At 41.7% G+C, this 16391-nt stretch overlaps 1 protein-coding gene across 1 annotated transcript; it reads right to left on the reverse strand.

The window, feature by feature from the left end:
- Positions 1–5764: 5764 nt before the first annotated feature.
- Positions 5765–13448, reverse strand: LOC135518414 (uncharacterized). The gene is made up of 2 exons (XM_064943586.1): positions 12885–13448; positions 5765–9191 (listed from the first exon to the last, which is right to left on the reverse strand). Exons 1-2 carry the CDS (start codon positions 13153–13155, stop codon positions 6277–6279), a joined length of 3186 nt encoding a protein of 1061 aa, XP_064799658.1. The 5' UTR covers positions 13156–13448; the 3' UTR covers positions 5765–6276.
- Positions 13449–16391: the final 2943 nt, after the last annotated feature.

Consider the following 16391-nt stretch of genomic DNA (forward strand, 5'->3'; position numbering starts at 1 on the left):
ATAGGTCTAACCTGGAACTAACAGCACAGCAGTAGCTATAGGTCTAACCTGGAACTAACAGCACAGCAGTAGCTATAGGTCTAACCTGGAACTAACAGGACAGCAGTAGCTATAGGTCTAACCTGGAACTAACAGCACAGCAGTAGCTATAGGTCTAACCTGGAACTAACAGCACAGCAGTAGCTATAGGTCTAACCTGGAACTAACAGGACAGCAGTAGCTATAGGTCTAACCTGGAACTAACAGCACAGCAGTAGCTATAGGTCTAACCTGGAACTAACAGCACAGCAGTAGCTATAGGTCTAACCTGGAACTAACAGCACAGCAGTAGCTATAGGTCTAACCTGGAACTAACAGCACAGCAGTAGCTATAGGTCTAACCTGGAACTAACAGGACAGCAGTAGCTATAGGTCTAACCTGGAACTAACAGCACAGCAGTAGCTATAGGTCTAACCTGGAACTAACAGCACAGCAGTAGCTATAGGTCTAACCTGGAACTAACAGGACAGCAGTAGCTATAGGTCTAACCTGGAACTAACAGCACAGCAGTAGCTATAGGTCTAACCTGGAACTAACAGCACAGCAGTAGCTATAGGTCTAACCTGGAACTAACAGCACAGCAGTAGCTATAGGTCTAACCTGGAACTAACAGGAGTAGCTATAGGTCTAACCTGGAACTAACAGCAGCAGTAGCTATAGGTCTAACCTGGAACTAACAGCACAGCAGTAGCTATAGGTCAACCTGGAACTAACAGGACAGCAGTAGCTATAGGTCTAACCTGGAACCTAACTAACAGGACAGCAGTAGCTATAGGTCTAACCTGGAACTAAGTAGCTATAGGTCTAACAACTAACAGGACAGCAGTAGCTATAGGTCTAACCTGGAACTAACAGGACAGCAGTAGCTATAGGTCTAACCTGGAACTAACAGGACAGCAGTAGCTATAGGTCTAACCTGGAACTAACAGCACAGCAGTAGCTATAGGTCTAACCTGGAACTAACAGCACAGCAGTAGCTATAGGTCTAACCTGGAACTAACAGCACAGCAGTAGCTATAGGTCTAACCTGGAACTAACAGCACAGCAGTAGCTATAGGTCTAACCTGGAACTAACAGCACAGCAGTAGCTATAGGTCTAACCTGGAACTAACAGGACAGCAGTAGCTATAGGTCTAACCTGGAACTAACAGCACAGCAGTAGCTATAGGTCTAACCTGGAACTAACAGGACAGCAGTAGCTATAGGTCTAACCTGGAACTAACAGCACAGCAGTAGCTATAGGTCTAACCTGGAACTAACAGCACAGCAGTAGCTATAGGTCTAACCTGGAACTAACAGCACAGCAGTAGCTATAGGTCTAACCTGGAACTAACAGCACAGCAGTAGCTATAGGTCTAACCTGGAACTAACAGGACAGCAGTAGCTATAGGTCTAACCTGGAACTAACAGCACAGCAGTAGCTATAGGTCTAACCTGGAACTAACAGCACAGCAGTAGCTATAGGTCTAACCTGGAACTAACAGCACAGCAGTAGCTATAGGTCTAACCTGGAACTAACAGCACAGCAGTAGCTATAGGTCTAACCTGGAACTAACAGCACAGCAGTAGCTATAGGTCTAACCTGGAACTAACAGCACAGCAGTAGCTATAGGTCTAACCTGGAACTAACAGCACAGCAGTAGCTATAGGTCTAACCTGGAACTAACAGGACAGCAGTAGCTATAGGTCTAACAGCACAGCAGTAGCTATAGGTCTAACCTGGAACTAACAGGACAGCAGTAGCTATAGGTCTAACCTGGAACTAACAGCACAGCAGTAGCTATAGGTCTAACCTGGAACTAACAGCACAGCAGTAGCTATAGGTCTAACCTGGAACTAACAGCACAGCAGTAGCTATAGGTCTAACCTGGAACTAACAGCACAGCAGTAGCTATAGGTCTAACCTGGAACTAACAGCACAGCAGTAGCTATAGGTCTAACCTGGAACTAACAGCACAGCAGTAGCTATAGGTCTAACCTGGAACTAACAGCACAGCAGTAGCTTTACACTACCGTTCAAAAGTTTGGGGTCACTTAGAAATGTCCTTGTTTAAATTTCTTTTTTTTTTAAAAAGGAAACATTTTCCATTAAAATAACATCAAATTGATCAGAAATAACCTGTACATTTGAGTCCAATAGACAACAGCATTCCAAGAAAATATGTTTATTGGGTAATAGATAACAACTCTACTCCATCTAAACAACATTTAAGTGTCATATTTAACAAAAATATAGTTTTTTTTTTTACAAACTCAGAGAGAACCAAAACAACGCGATTAATTGTGATCAAATAAAATGTAAGCAAATCGAGAAAAAACAAACAAACAACCAAAGTCAAACCGACGAAAACAAAAGACTAACAACATTTATGATGAACAAACCCTGTTGATAAACATCGTATCAACAAGGTTCCAAGGGGACTTATTCGTGTAGATGATACTGGTTAGTTGTTTGTGTTTTTACCATAACAACGTTCATTCAACAGATCTACATGTCCTGCTTGTACAGATATGAAAGAGAAATAACTCAATATATATATTTAACATTTCAGCATCACATAAACTGGTCAATACAGGACAGAACATCCTTCTACCTGTGATTACTAGGGCTGTAACGCCACAGCACAGACACTGCTATAATCCAAACTAGTACACTAAGGTGCTTCACTGGACAAAAAAGTGAATACGGGGGATTTTTCATTTCCAAGATTATTAGTATCGTAGTTGCATAATAGTTATATTGCTATAATACAGTATATAAACGGTATGTAGACGGTAGATAGATGGTATATAGACAGTATGTAGACAGTATGTAGACAGTACATGGACAGTACATGGACAGTATGTAGACAGTACATAGAGAGTACATGGACAGTATATAGACAGTACATGGACAGTACATATACAGTACATATACAGTACATGGACAGTACATGGACAGTATATAGACAGTACATGGACAGTACATGGACAGTATATAGACAGTATGTAGACAGTATGTAGACAGTACATAGAGAGTACATGGACAGTATATAGACAGTACATGGACAGTACATATACAGTACATATACAGTACATGGACAGTACATGGACAGTATATAGACAGTATATAGACAGTACATGGACAGTATATAGACAGTATATAGACAGTACATGGACAGTACATGGACAGTATATGGACAGTACATGGACAGTATATAGACAGTACATGGACAGTACATGGACAGTATGTAGACAGTATATAGACAGTACATGGACAGTATATAGACAGCATAGACAGTACATGGACAGTATATAGACAGTATATAGACAGTATATAGACAGTATATAGACAGTACATGGACAGTATATAGACAGTACATGGACAGTATATAGACAGTACATGGACAGTATATAGACAGTATATAGACAGTACGTGGACAGTACATGGACAGTATATGGACGGTACATGGACAGTATATAGACAGTACGTGGACAGTACATGGACAGTACATGGACAGTACATGGACAGTACATAGACAGTATATAGACAGCATAGACAGTATATAGACAGTACATATACAGTATATAGACAGTATATAGACAGTACATATACAGTATATAGACAGTACATGGACAGTACATAGACAGTACATGGACAGTACATAGACAGTATATAGACAGCATAGACAGTATATAGACAGTACATATACAGTATATAGACAGTATATAGACAGTACATATACAGTATATAGACAGTACATGGACAGTACATGGACAGTACATAGACAGTACGTGGACAGTACATGGACAGTACATGGACAGTACATAGACAGTACATGGACAGTACATAGACAGTATATAGACAGCATAGACAGTATATAGACAGTACATATACAGTATATAGACAGTATATAGACAGTACATATACAGTATATAGACAGTACATGGACAGTACATGGACAGTACATAGACAGTACATGGACAGTACATAGACAGTACATAGACAGTATATAGACAGCATAGACAGTATATAGACAGTATATAGACAGTATATAGACAGTATATAGACAGTATATAGACAGTACATTAGACAGTATATGGACAGTACATGGACAGTATATAGACAGCATAGACAGTATATAGACAGTATATAGACAGTACATGGACAGTATATAGACAGCATAGACAGTATATAGACAGTACATGGACAGTATATAGACAGTACATGGACAGTATATAGACAGTACATGGACAGTATATAGACAGTACATGGACAGTATATACAGTATGTGGACAGTGCGTGGCCAGTATATAGACCGTATAGACAATATATAGACAGTATGTTGATGGTACGTAGACAGTATATTATACATTGTCGTGTCCCTATGCTCTGTCCAAGTGTACACTTGTGCTTTTACAGTCCCCTCTCTCTATATATAAAGTATATATCTATGTAGGACCCCTAGTCAGACCCCTCTCACTATATATATATATATATATATATATCTCTCTATGCAGGATCCCTAGTCAGTCCCCTCTCTCTATATACAGTATGTCTCTATGTAGGACCCTGAGTCAGTCCCTTCTCTCTCTCATACACTCATACATACATACATACATACCACACACACACACATTTACAGTGGGAGAACAAGTATTTGATACACTGCCGATTTTGCAGGTTTCCCTACTTACAAAGCATGTAGAGGTCTGTAATTTCTATCATAGGTACACTTCAACTGTGGGAGACAGAATCTAAAACAAAAATCCAGAAAATCACATTGTATGGGGCTCCATGCAAGATCTCACCTCGTGGGGCATCAATGATCATGAGGAAGGTGAGGGATCAGCCCAGAACTACACGTCAGGACCTGGTCAATGACCTGAAGAGAGCTGGGACCACAGTCTCAAAGAAAACCATTAGTAACACACTACGCCGTCATGGATTAAAATCCTGCAGCGCACGCAAGGCCCCCCTGCTCGAGCCAGCGCATGTCCAGGCCCGTCTGAAGTTTGCCAATGACCATCTGGATGATCCAGAGGAGGAATGGGAGAAGGTCATGTGGTCTGATGAGACAAAAATAGAGATTTTTGGTCTAAACTCCACTCGCCATGTTTGGAGGAAGAAGAAGGATGAGTACAACCCCAAGAACACCATCCCAACCATGAAGCATGGAGGTGGAAACATCATTCTTTGGGGATGCTTTTCTGCAAAGGGGACAGGACGACTGCACCGTATTGAGGGGAGGATGGATGGGGCCATGTATCGCGAGATCTGTCTCGCTCAGTAAGAGCATTGAAGATGGGTCGTAGCTGGGTCTTCCAGCATGACAATGACTCGAAACACACAGCCAGGGCAACTAAGGAGTGGCTCCGTAAGAAGCATCTCAAGGTCCTGGAGTGGCCTAGCCAGTCTCCAGACCTGAACCCAATAGAAAATCTTTGGAGGGAGCTGAAAGTCTGTATTGCCCAGCGACAGCCCCAAAACCTGAAGGTCTGTATGGAGGAGTGGGCCAAAATCCCTGCTGCAGTGTGTGCAACCCTGGTCAAGAACTACAGGAAAGGTATGATCTCTGTAATTGCAAACAAAGGTTTCTGAACCAAATATTAAGTTCTGCTTTTCTGATGTATCAAATACTTATGTCATGCAATAAAATGTAAATTAATTACTTTAAAAAAATCATACAATGTGATTTTCAGGATTTTTGTTTTAGATTCCATCTCTCACAGTTGAAGTGTACCTATGATCAAAATTACAGGCCTCTACATGCTTTGTAAGTTGGAAAACCTGCTAAATCGGCAGTGTATCAAATACTTGTTCTCCCGACTGTATATATACATATATACACACACACACACACACACACACACACATATATGACCCCTAGCGCCAGTAAAATGTTAAAATGTAAAATGGCTATGCATTCTAAGTAGTATGAAAATGGAAATTATAGTGCCATTCCCTCCCTATCACTCAGAGGCTTCCCCCCTGGGCACAGAGAGGCTGCCCCACTGGGCACAGGTGTCATTTCAATGTCTAGTTTTCAAATCCCCAAACATGCAAACTGTGTTTGTTATAGGATTTCGGTTAACAATTGGGTAAGAAAATATTAAAAATGTCAAAATTACTTTACGTTTTTTTGCAAATAAAATTATTTTTCCACATCGATTCAACGTCATCACATTGATATATATATTTGTTTGTGAAGAACGGTGTTGTTCCAACCAGTTGGTGCCCAGTAGGAACCTGTTACTCAGAGGCTGCCCCACCACTTGTTGAGATACACCTCTCCACCACCCCAACCTGTCTCCAGGTGTCTATTACCACCCTCCTCCCAGCGTAGGATCTCTCCATCTTCCACCAGCACCAACTTCCATTCCACCTGCTTCTCCGCTGGGAGGACGACCCAGCTGGCCCAGAACCCGTCCTGGGCTCTCTCCAGTGGAACGAAGCCCGTCCAGCTCCCCAGCTCCTGCTGGTTCCCTGTCACAGCCAGCTCCTGCCAGGGAGACTGGGTGCGGTAGTGGACACAGAACCTCACCCGTACAGTCTTGGGTTTGATAGGAAGCACAGCCGCCATCTTCTTATTCCTACACAGGTCTCCATCTGGTGATACAGGTTTGGTTCCTGTTTCTTTGACCTCCTCTAATGCGGTTGCGTCAGCCACCGTTGGATCATCTGAATTGTGATGTGTTTCTGTGGGATGATGCTCCGCCTCAGCAGAAGAGCATTCGATGGACGAGTGGCTTATCCTCACCCATGGGGAGTCACTGTTGTCCTCTGTGCCGCTCACTGTCATCCATTCATTGTAGTCCATCGTGGCTTCCATTATGTTAATTTCAACTTTCTCATAACTCTCCTCTATCCGTGTATCATCACTCTGTCTTTTCTTCTCCTCCTCTACACGCGTGTCCTTTCTGTTATCATCAACGATGTCTCCTTTCCTCTCAGCCACATGTGTGTCTCTAACATCGGTTGGCTGGCTCAACTCGTCAATGACATAGTCATGAAGTAGACCGTCCTTCCTCCAAAGATCCTCTACCATAGCCTCCATGTCAAGATCCTCGACCATAGCTTCTTTCATATCGTCTTCTACGGTCCTATCAGAGACTGACGGCACATGGCTGGTCATGTCAGCACCTGGGTATTCCACTTCCTGTATCTCTGAATCACACACATGGTCAAGTTCTTTAGGCTTAGTGTCAGTCAATATCATGTCAGGGAGATATTCATTGGGATGTTCTGGTTCCTGAGTGTCGCTGACAAAGGCAACCTGGCTGTCCATATAATCACTTGTACATTCTACTTCCTGTGTTTCTTCTTCACATAAATTGCCAGGTTGTTGGAGGTCAGTGTCACTCAATATCTCTGGGATGTTTTCACTGGGATGTTCTGGACCTTCAGTGATTACCTCATCTGGATATTCTACTTCCTCTCTCTCCACCTCATCCACACGTTCCGGTTCTATCCGGTCAGTGTCAGTCAATTTCATATCAGGTAGCTTTTCACTTTCCTGGACTTTGCCAAAAGCAACATGGCTGTGTCTGTCATCATCCAGATATTCTACTTCCTCTCTTTCTTTATCCGACACATGTTCAGTGTCAGTCAATGTCATCTCCAGCCTCTCTTCGTTGTAAAAGACAACATGGCTGGTCATGTCATCATCTGTGTATTGTACTTCCTGTATCTCTGTATAACACACACGGTCAGGTTCTTGAAGGTCAGTGTCAGTCAATATCATGTCAGGGAGATTTTCATTGAGCTCTTCCAGATCTCTCTGAGGCTTGATGGCAAAGGCATGTGGATGGTTTACCTCGGACTCCTCCTCTGTGCTCTCACATTGACAATCATCACTCAGTTCAACTTCCTTCAAATCCTCCTTGTCCTGGTTATACACATCTGTATCCTTCTCATGTCCAGATTGATAGTTTATGTCACTGAGGGAATAGTGACTGGTAGAAGCCTGCTCCTCTTGACCCACGGTACGGTCAGTCTGGGACTCGGCGTCGTCCTGACACAAGCCTTCGTAGAACTGACATAAGCATTCACTGCAATGACACAAGCCTCCACAGACCTGACATAAACCGTCATAGTGCTGACATGTGCCTTCACAGTGCTCTTGAGGTTGAGAGCCGAGGTGAAACTCCTCAACGATCTGCCACTCAGCATACGACTCCCACGTGTAAGGACCATCGCTCTCATTGGTTGTTGTTCGGATCCGTCTAATGGGTTGTAGATCCTCATTGGTTGCTGTTCGGTTCCGTCTAATTGGTTCTAGATCCTCATTGGTTAGTGTTCGGATGCGTCTAATGGGTTGTAGATCCTCATTGGTTGCTGTTCGGTTCCGTCTAATTGGTTCTAGATCCTCATTGGTTAGTGTTCGGATGCGTCTAATGGGTTGTAGATCCTCATTGGTCCGTGCTCGGATCTGTTTAATGGGTTCTAGATCCTCATTGGTTGTTGTTCGAATCCTTGTAATGGGTTCTATCTCCTCAATGGTTATTGTTGGGATCCCCTCAATGGGTTCTACACCCTCATTGGTTGTTGGGATCCCCTCAATGGGTTCTACACCCTCATTGGTTGTTGGGATCCCCTCAATGGGTTCTACACCCTCATTGGTTGTTGGGATCCCCTCAATGGGTTCTACACCCTCATTGGTTGTTGGGATCCCCTCAATGGTTTCTACACCCTCATTGGTTGTTGGGATCCCCTCAATGGATTCTACACCCTCATTGGTTGTTGGGATCCCCTCAATGGATTCTACATCCTCATTGGTTGTTGGGATCCCCTTAATGGGTTCTACACCTTCATTGGTTGTTGGGATCCCCTCAATGGGTTCTACATCCTCATTGGTTGTTGGGATCCCCTCAATGGGTTCTACATCCTCATTGGTTGTTGGGATCCCCTCAATGGTTTCTACACCCTCATTGGTTGTTGGGATCCCCTCAATGGGTTCTACACCCTCATTGGTTGTTGGGATCCCCTCAATGGATTCTACATCCTCATTGGTTGTTGGGATCCCCTCAATGGGTTCTACATCCTCATTGGGTATTGTTGGGATCTCCTCAAAGGGTTCTACATTCTCACTGGTTGTTGGAATCCATTCCATTGGCTCTCTCCTCCATTCCTCTCCATCCCAGCTCTCCAGTGTCTCTTCTTCACCCTCATCTGGAAAATAAGCACATTGGAGATGCTATTAAATGACTGGATGGGCCATGTCATAAACCCTCAAAGTTCCAAACCAGTCTAATTGGAATGAATAGGTTGTTATCAATAAAACCTCACAATACGATGCAGAGCTTTCAATTTGGCTGCTGGGGGGCAAGGAGACCCCCAGCTCCGCTAAAACCATTGACAACTATGTGCCGTTTAAGAGATGGTTAAATAAATGTTAAAACTAATTAGTTTTAATATCGTCACCTCTTTAAGAGCCTAGTGAGACCTACACATTTCAGATTATTCCACATTTAGCTCTATCATCAGAGTTATACAGTAATTGCATGCGTTTCGTGATCAGTAAACACCAATTGATCATGTAATTTCAGATATGTGAAGGTAGCATATCCATTTGGGATGTAGCTAGCTAGCTAAGCAAACAACATGTCTTTTTAATTTTTTAATTTATTTTTTATTAACAACAAATCAATACATAAAGCACGAGGGAACACAAGCATACATAGATTACAAACAATGGACAATCGAGCTAGGGGCGGGGCTGGGGGCGGGGCTAGGGGGTACAATATCACATTACAATTACACAAAGACCTTAAGGGACATACATATACTTACAATTCTAACAGCTTTTTTGTTAGTAGAGCATTTAACCGTCTTAAAATAAAGTTCAATTTCTTTTTGTAGGGTACGAAAATGTGGTTTTCTGTTTGTAAATTTACATTTGTACATATGAAATTTGGCCAAAATAATAATGAAATTAATTACATAAAAATGTTTCAGCTTATTTCTATTGTATGTAAAGAATCCAAGCAGTACATCTCTCCACAATAGTGTAAAATCTTCATAAATGCGTTCAATTATAAACCTACTGATGTCTTGCCACAGTTCTTTCGCTCTGTTGTTGAGTGGACCAAAAGAGAAGCAAATCTTTCCTACTGATGAGTCAACAGGGTCAATAGAAGGTCGGCTCTGAGGGTCAGGTCTTGACACGTTTCTGAATAACCGAGCAACACCAGAGGGAAAGGTGGCTGAAACAATGGCAACATGTTTCGGTGTAACAGGGACCTTGTAAAGGGATAAGAATTCATTATAACCGAGTAAAAGACCCTCTGCATTTACCAGTTGGCTCACCAATAGGATATTATTTCGGAACCAATATTCTAAAAACAAAGAAGTATTTTCATAAAATATATCCCGATAATTCCATATAAAATATCTGTGTGGAGAAAAACATGTCATTTAGCTTGCTTCATCGGAGATTACGCTTTTGGAAAGAGCTTGACATGGACAAGTCCTCGTCCTGGCAAAGTTGTCAGACTACTGTCACCACCACTATAGATAGAAAGCAAATCAAACACTATTTGGATATGGCCGTCTAGTTTATCCCCTCAAAGTTATCTAGCCAATTTGATGTGATCTGTTATTAACTAGCTAGCCAATTTGATGTGATCCATCAATCAATGTAGCCTATCATGTCTGACAGCAGCAATCATAAACACTCTTAAAAACAAAAAGGGGATGTTAGCTAAATTCACTAGGTCTACATGCTTCATTGATAGTTGTTGGTCCAGATCCCTGTGCTCCCTAATGGGTTCTACAAAACCAAGTACATTGAGGTCTTTGAGGCTTACCACTATACTGTTGAGCCAACTGTACAAAGTTTATATCAGGAAGGACCATAAGAGACAAGTTACCATGTACCAGCCAACTGTGCAAAGTTTCTACCATGTAGCTAGAATGCAAGCTTACCATCACCAGCTAACTGAACAGATATGTTTCTTGATTCCAAACAACGTTTGCTATGTTTCAAAGTTAACAAAAAGTTACCAGGTGACTGTTTTCAACGTTTCTACCAGTAGCTAGTACAAAGTTACCATTTTCCAGGAAAAACTGCGCATTTGGTATGTAACTGTCTTCTTGACCAGAAGCTCTTCAAAGGTAAATGATTTTACCAGCCAACTGTTTTGTGAAAGTTTCTACCAGTAGCTAGCAAAGTTACCATTACCAGCTTTAACTGTTTGCAAACAGTTTCTTAAGTAGCTAGCAAAGTTATTTTCATTTTATTTGCCAGAAATCGTTAATGTTGCGTTATGCTAATGAGCCTGTTTCTACCAGGATAGGGATGGGGAGTTTCAAAGTTAAAAACATTACCTAAATTCGCCAACCTTCATTGTGGGATCAATGTTTCTACATAAAAAGTAGCTAGCAAAGTTACCATTACCAGCCAACTGTGCAAAGTTTCTACCAGTAGCTAGCAAAGTTACCATTACCAGCTAACTGTGCAACGTTTCTACCAGTAGCTAGCAAAGTTACCATCACCAGCTAACTGTACAACGTTTCTACCAGTAGCTAGCAAAGTTAACATTACCAGCTAACTGTACAAAGTTTCTACCAGTAGCTAGCAAAGTTAACATTACATCGGCAAATGTACCCTTCTGCTGCTTGACAGGCAGAGCCCACAAAGGATGGGAAATTAACTTAAACCACACATACTTGTCAGGTATAGATTTTATTTTAGAATTAACTAAAATATACAATTAATGGTGGCCAATATTGAGAGATATTGTGAGGCTACCGTCACATTATCTGAAATGACAAGATCAACTGAGGTTTCCTGATCATGAACAGCATGCAGGTCCTTGCTGTAGTGTAGCCTATAACTCTGCTGATCATAGAACTGTCACTCCAAAACGAGCGGACCAATGGAGAATCATCGTCTACGCGTCCCTCTAAACCCCGCCCTTCACGGAAATATAATGCCAAACCTCGCACTCGAAAGGACTGACAGTGAAAGCAAAGACACGAGTAGCGTAACCAAAAGGTAGTACATGCAGGCAATAGCGTAGGCAAAATGTATTCAATAGGATTCATTGCTAGGAAGGTTTACGGGAAACGATGTTTGCATTCGTTTTCAAATATTTTAATCATTTGTCATAGAGTTTTGCTCTCGCTTTAAAAATGATTTGATTACAAGTTTTGGGGTTTTTGCTTTTAATGTCTTATTTTTGTTTATAATTCTATACATTTAGCTTTCAATTGTTTGGTTTTGATTTCAACATCCATTATTTCACCCGTCCTCGAAACTATGTTTACATTCAACTTTATTTTTCATGTTGACGATTTATTTTTTATTTTGAATTCAATTACATATGGCGTGAAATTGACCCCATACAGAGACCACTATGATTATTTTTGTCTGCCTCTTTAAGGGGAAAGTAATGCAAAAGTAATTGAAAGTAATCAAATTACGTTAGAGTATGTGTAAACCAAAAGTTAATTTACTGATTACAATTTCTGACAGGTAACTAGAAAGAAACCTACCCAACCCAGCAAGCATATCTAATAGCTACTGTAATATCTAAAGCATTATACGGACAATTAAACTAGGGAATGTTGTTACAGACAACTGATATGTTTTTCACTTAAGCAAAGGGCTTCACTGATATAACAATTTATATTTTCAACCTCCTGCGCGCTCACAGCTGACAGCTTCAAGGAGACCTGCGCACACGTGTTTGTAGACATGACTGTAGTAGGCTTCCGATTCTATTATCATGGCGGATCTCTCATATAGCACAAAACATAACAAGCGTAGACAGCAACTATGCTGCATATGGGTTACATTCGACTTCATTACAATCCGAGGACCGATCAGTGAAGAATGAACACTAATAAATGTTGATTTACCTGTTGACTCGACACCGGACAGTATTTTTTCTTCGTTTGTCGTCTCATTTTCATCCTTTTCAGTTTCCAAAATAGTGTCGTCATCAACCTTTCTTCTTCTTTTACCTCTCTCTGTCTGTATATATCTGTATATGATGAGTGCAGTCCATACAGACATCATGGCAATAATAGCCAACACCACTGCAATCACCCAATCATTCATACAATACAACGCAGTTAAATCCCCTGCACGTCTTTCAAAAACGACGGTTTTACTTTTCTTAATCGTCATTTTTTCAGCCTCTGTCACCGATAGGAAAGAGCGAATATAGGCTATGGGCGCGGATTCCAACAAGCGTGCGCTGTTCGTGTTTCGCCACCATCCGCGTTCCAAATGACCTCTTGTTGCGGCACGCACACGTATCTCAGATCTGCAATCAAGTGAGCCCACTGCCAATACGCTGACTGGATCGCAGGGTGACGGTACAAGGTGTTGAAAGAATCAAGCAGACTCAGATAAAAGCAGCTCCTCAATTAGCCTGTGTGTTAAACCACATTATAAAACATGACTCAAACAACAATACAATAAATTGCATAATAATTGTGTGCTGCATTGATTATGATCTATGGATATCAATGCTTTGTGATACACATTTTGCTGGCTTAAAACAAAATAATAATCTTAGACTGGCTCACACTTAGGCCTAGTAGTGGTGGTATCTGGTGCTGGAGTTAGTGATTTATATATCTTTATTTAACTAGGCAAGTCAGTTAAGAACAAATTCTTATTTACAATGATGGCCTAACAAAAGGCAAAATACCTGTGGGGACAGGGGCTGTGATTAAAAATAAAAAAATATATTACAAAACACACATCACCACAAGAGAGACAGCAACGCTACATACATAGAGACCTAAGACAACAACAAAGCCAGGCAGCATGGTAGCACCATGACAACAGCATGGTAGCAACACATTGGGCACAGACAAGTGGTAACTGATGGCCAAATGGTAAAGACATGGTAGCAGCACAAAACATGGTACAAACATTGTGGGCACAGACAACAGCACAAATGACAAGGTAGAGACAACAACACATCACACAAAGCAGCCACAACTGTCAGTAAGTGTCCATGATTGAGTCTTTGAATGAAGAGATGGAGATAAAACTGTCCAGTTTGAGTGTTTGTTGCAGCTCGTTCCAGTCGCTAGCTGCAGCGAACTGAAAAGAGGAGCGACCCAGAGATGTGGGTGCTTTGGGGACCTTTAACAGAATGTGACTGGCAGAACGGGTGTTGTATGTGGAGGATGAAGGCTGCAGTAGGTATCTCAGAGGGGGAGTGAGGCCTAAGAGGGTTTTATAAATAAGCATCAACCAGTGGGTCTTGCGACTGGTATACAGAGATGACCAGTTTACAGAGGAGTATAGAGTGCAGTAATGTGTCCTATAAGGAGCATTGGTGGCAAATCTGATGGCCAAATGGCAAGGAACATCTTGCCGCTCGAGAGCACCCTTACCTGTCGATCTATAATTTACGTCTCCATACTCTAGCATGGGTAGGATGGTCATCTGAATCAGGGTTAGTTTGGCAGCTGGGGTGAAAGAGGAGCGATTGCGATAGAGGAAACCAAGTCTAGAATTAACTTTAGCCTGCAGCTTTGATATATGCTGAGAAAAGGACAGTCTATCCATACTCCCAAAGTACTAGTATGAGGTGTAGTGGTGGTGTCTGGTCCTGTAAAAATGATTTGTTTGTGTGTGGGTAGTATGGAAATTGGTTTTGAATAATCCAGTGTGATTGGGAGCTTATTATTTGACATGGCCATGTATTTCAATATAAGTAATTTCTTTCCAGCATCAGAATTGCTGATACTGTCAATGAAAAGTACATATTTGCTGCCATCTAGTGGTATAAAGGTGTAGCTCCCACAATTCATGTACTATTTGGCTACTGAGATGTACATGGTTTGATCAGAGTCGGCCATTCACGCTTCGATCACATCGAGAGTTTTATGCATTTTGGTACACCAGAATTACATTCATTTCCAATGAAACGCTGCGTTTGCCTTGCGTTGCAGAGACAGTTGCAGTGCGTTCTGTGTGGTGCATACGTTCGATAATTCGAACGTATACGTCAAACCGTATGCGTAGACGGCTTGACAGACATGGTAGCAGAACGTGAATGTTGAACTTTTGTTGCATATTTTTCCAGATGCTGCTGCTTACACCATTTTGCGCAAAAGCCCTGTCGGTGTGTTCGAAGCGTCATAAGTGCAACAGTCTATTCATTTGTTCAACCTCATTCTTTTACACTCTAAAACAACTTGTTGCGTCAGTATCATTTGATAAAAAGACAATAGTTTTTGTTTACTGGTAGCTTTGTGCTTGATATATCATTCTCTGGCACATTCGTATGACTTTTGATGGGTCATTGTTGATGTTTAGGGCAGGGACATGGCCCTCTGTTAAAAAGCAGACTTGTCATCGACATCCTCAATTCAATGTAAGGTCTACCTACACCTGTTGTATTCGGCGCATGTGACGTTTTACATTTGTGCAGTCCCAAAATATGTGCATTAAGTTACCTACTTCAGAACATGAACAAAAGTTATATAAATCAGTGTCACTCAGATTAAATCTACGTTCATGATTATGATAAATCTTATGAAAATTATAGTGGATGACCTGGTTCTTTGAATAATTAATATTACCCCACTCCAGTACAGTGTTTAAGAATATATTTTCCCCAACTCTTGGACAGGCATGTGATATAATGAGGAGGAATGCCTATTGTACATTGCAGATACAAGACCAAGGGCCTGTCTGTCATCCAAGGTACATCTTAAACCATAAAACGCTGTGGAGTTGAAGATCGAGAACCACGAAAAAACCAGTGAGGGAAATATGATTATTTTAATGTCCTGAAATGAACCATGACCTTTGTGAATTACAGATATCTGACAGCACATGTATACCAGATCATTGGGGAAAGGTGAAGGGCATGGAACGAGACAGTAGGAAATTATTCCAAAATCTGCGAGATTTCGTGACGATTGAGGAGTAGACGTTATTGATTTGTTGCCAAAACAATCAAGGAGCTTGACATGTCTGGAGCCTCCATAGGTGGACTCGGTGTTGCCTTGGCGATAGTGACAGGACCCAGGGTTGGTTTCTTTGTGGTGGTGTCAGGTGTCAGCTGTTGTTGTAGATGGAGGTTCGGTGTCAACATCAGGAGCCTTTGTAGGTTTATGTGTAGTTTAGTTGTAATGGTGGTGTCTGATCCTGGAGTTGTGGTGGTTTGTAGTAGTGGGTTCAGTGGTCATCGTAGTTAAAGGGACATCGGACAAGGCTGAAATGTGAGAGCTTTGCTTGTTAAGAGCCAGTGTCACCTGTGTGTGTGTGTGTGTGTGTGTGTGTGTGTGTGTGTGTGTGTGTGTGTGTGTGTGTGTACAGGACTCTTCTTACTGTATGTAGTGTTGAGAACGATCATCATGGACTCCAGCACGTAGCACCAGTCACAGATCTAC

The sequence above is a fragment of the Oncorhynchus masou genome, chromosome 28 (assembly GCF_036934945.1).
Source record: "Oncorhynchus masou masou isolate Uvic2021 chromosome 28, UVic_Omas_1.1, whole genome shotgun sequence".
In the NCBI taxonomy this organism is placed as follows: Eukaryota; Metazoa; Chordata; class Actinopteri; order Salmoniformes; family Salmonidae; genus Oncorhynchus; species Oncorhynchus masou.

Coding starts and splice junctions, on each gene's coding strand:
- LOC135518414 (XM_064943586.1), bottom strand. CDS start 13,155: ATGACGATTAAGAAAAGTAAAACCGTCGTTTTTGAAAGACGTGCAGGG. Junction 9,192..12,884: donor GTCCGGTGTCGAGTCAACAG/GTAAATCAACAT, acceptor CTTATTTTCCAG/ATGAGGGTGAAGAAGAGACA.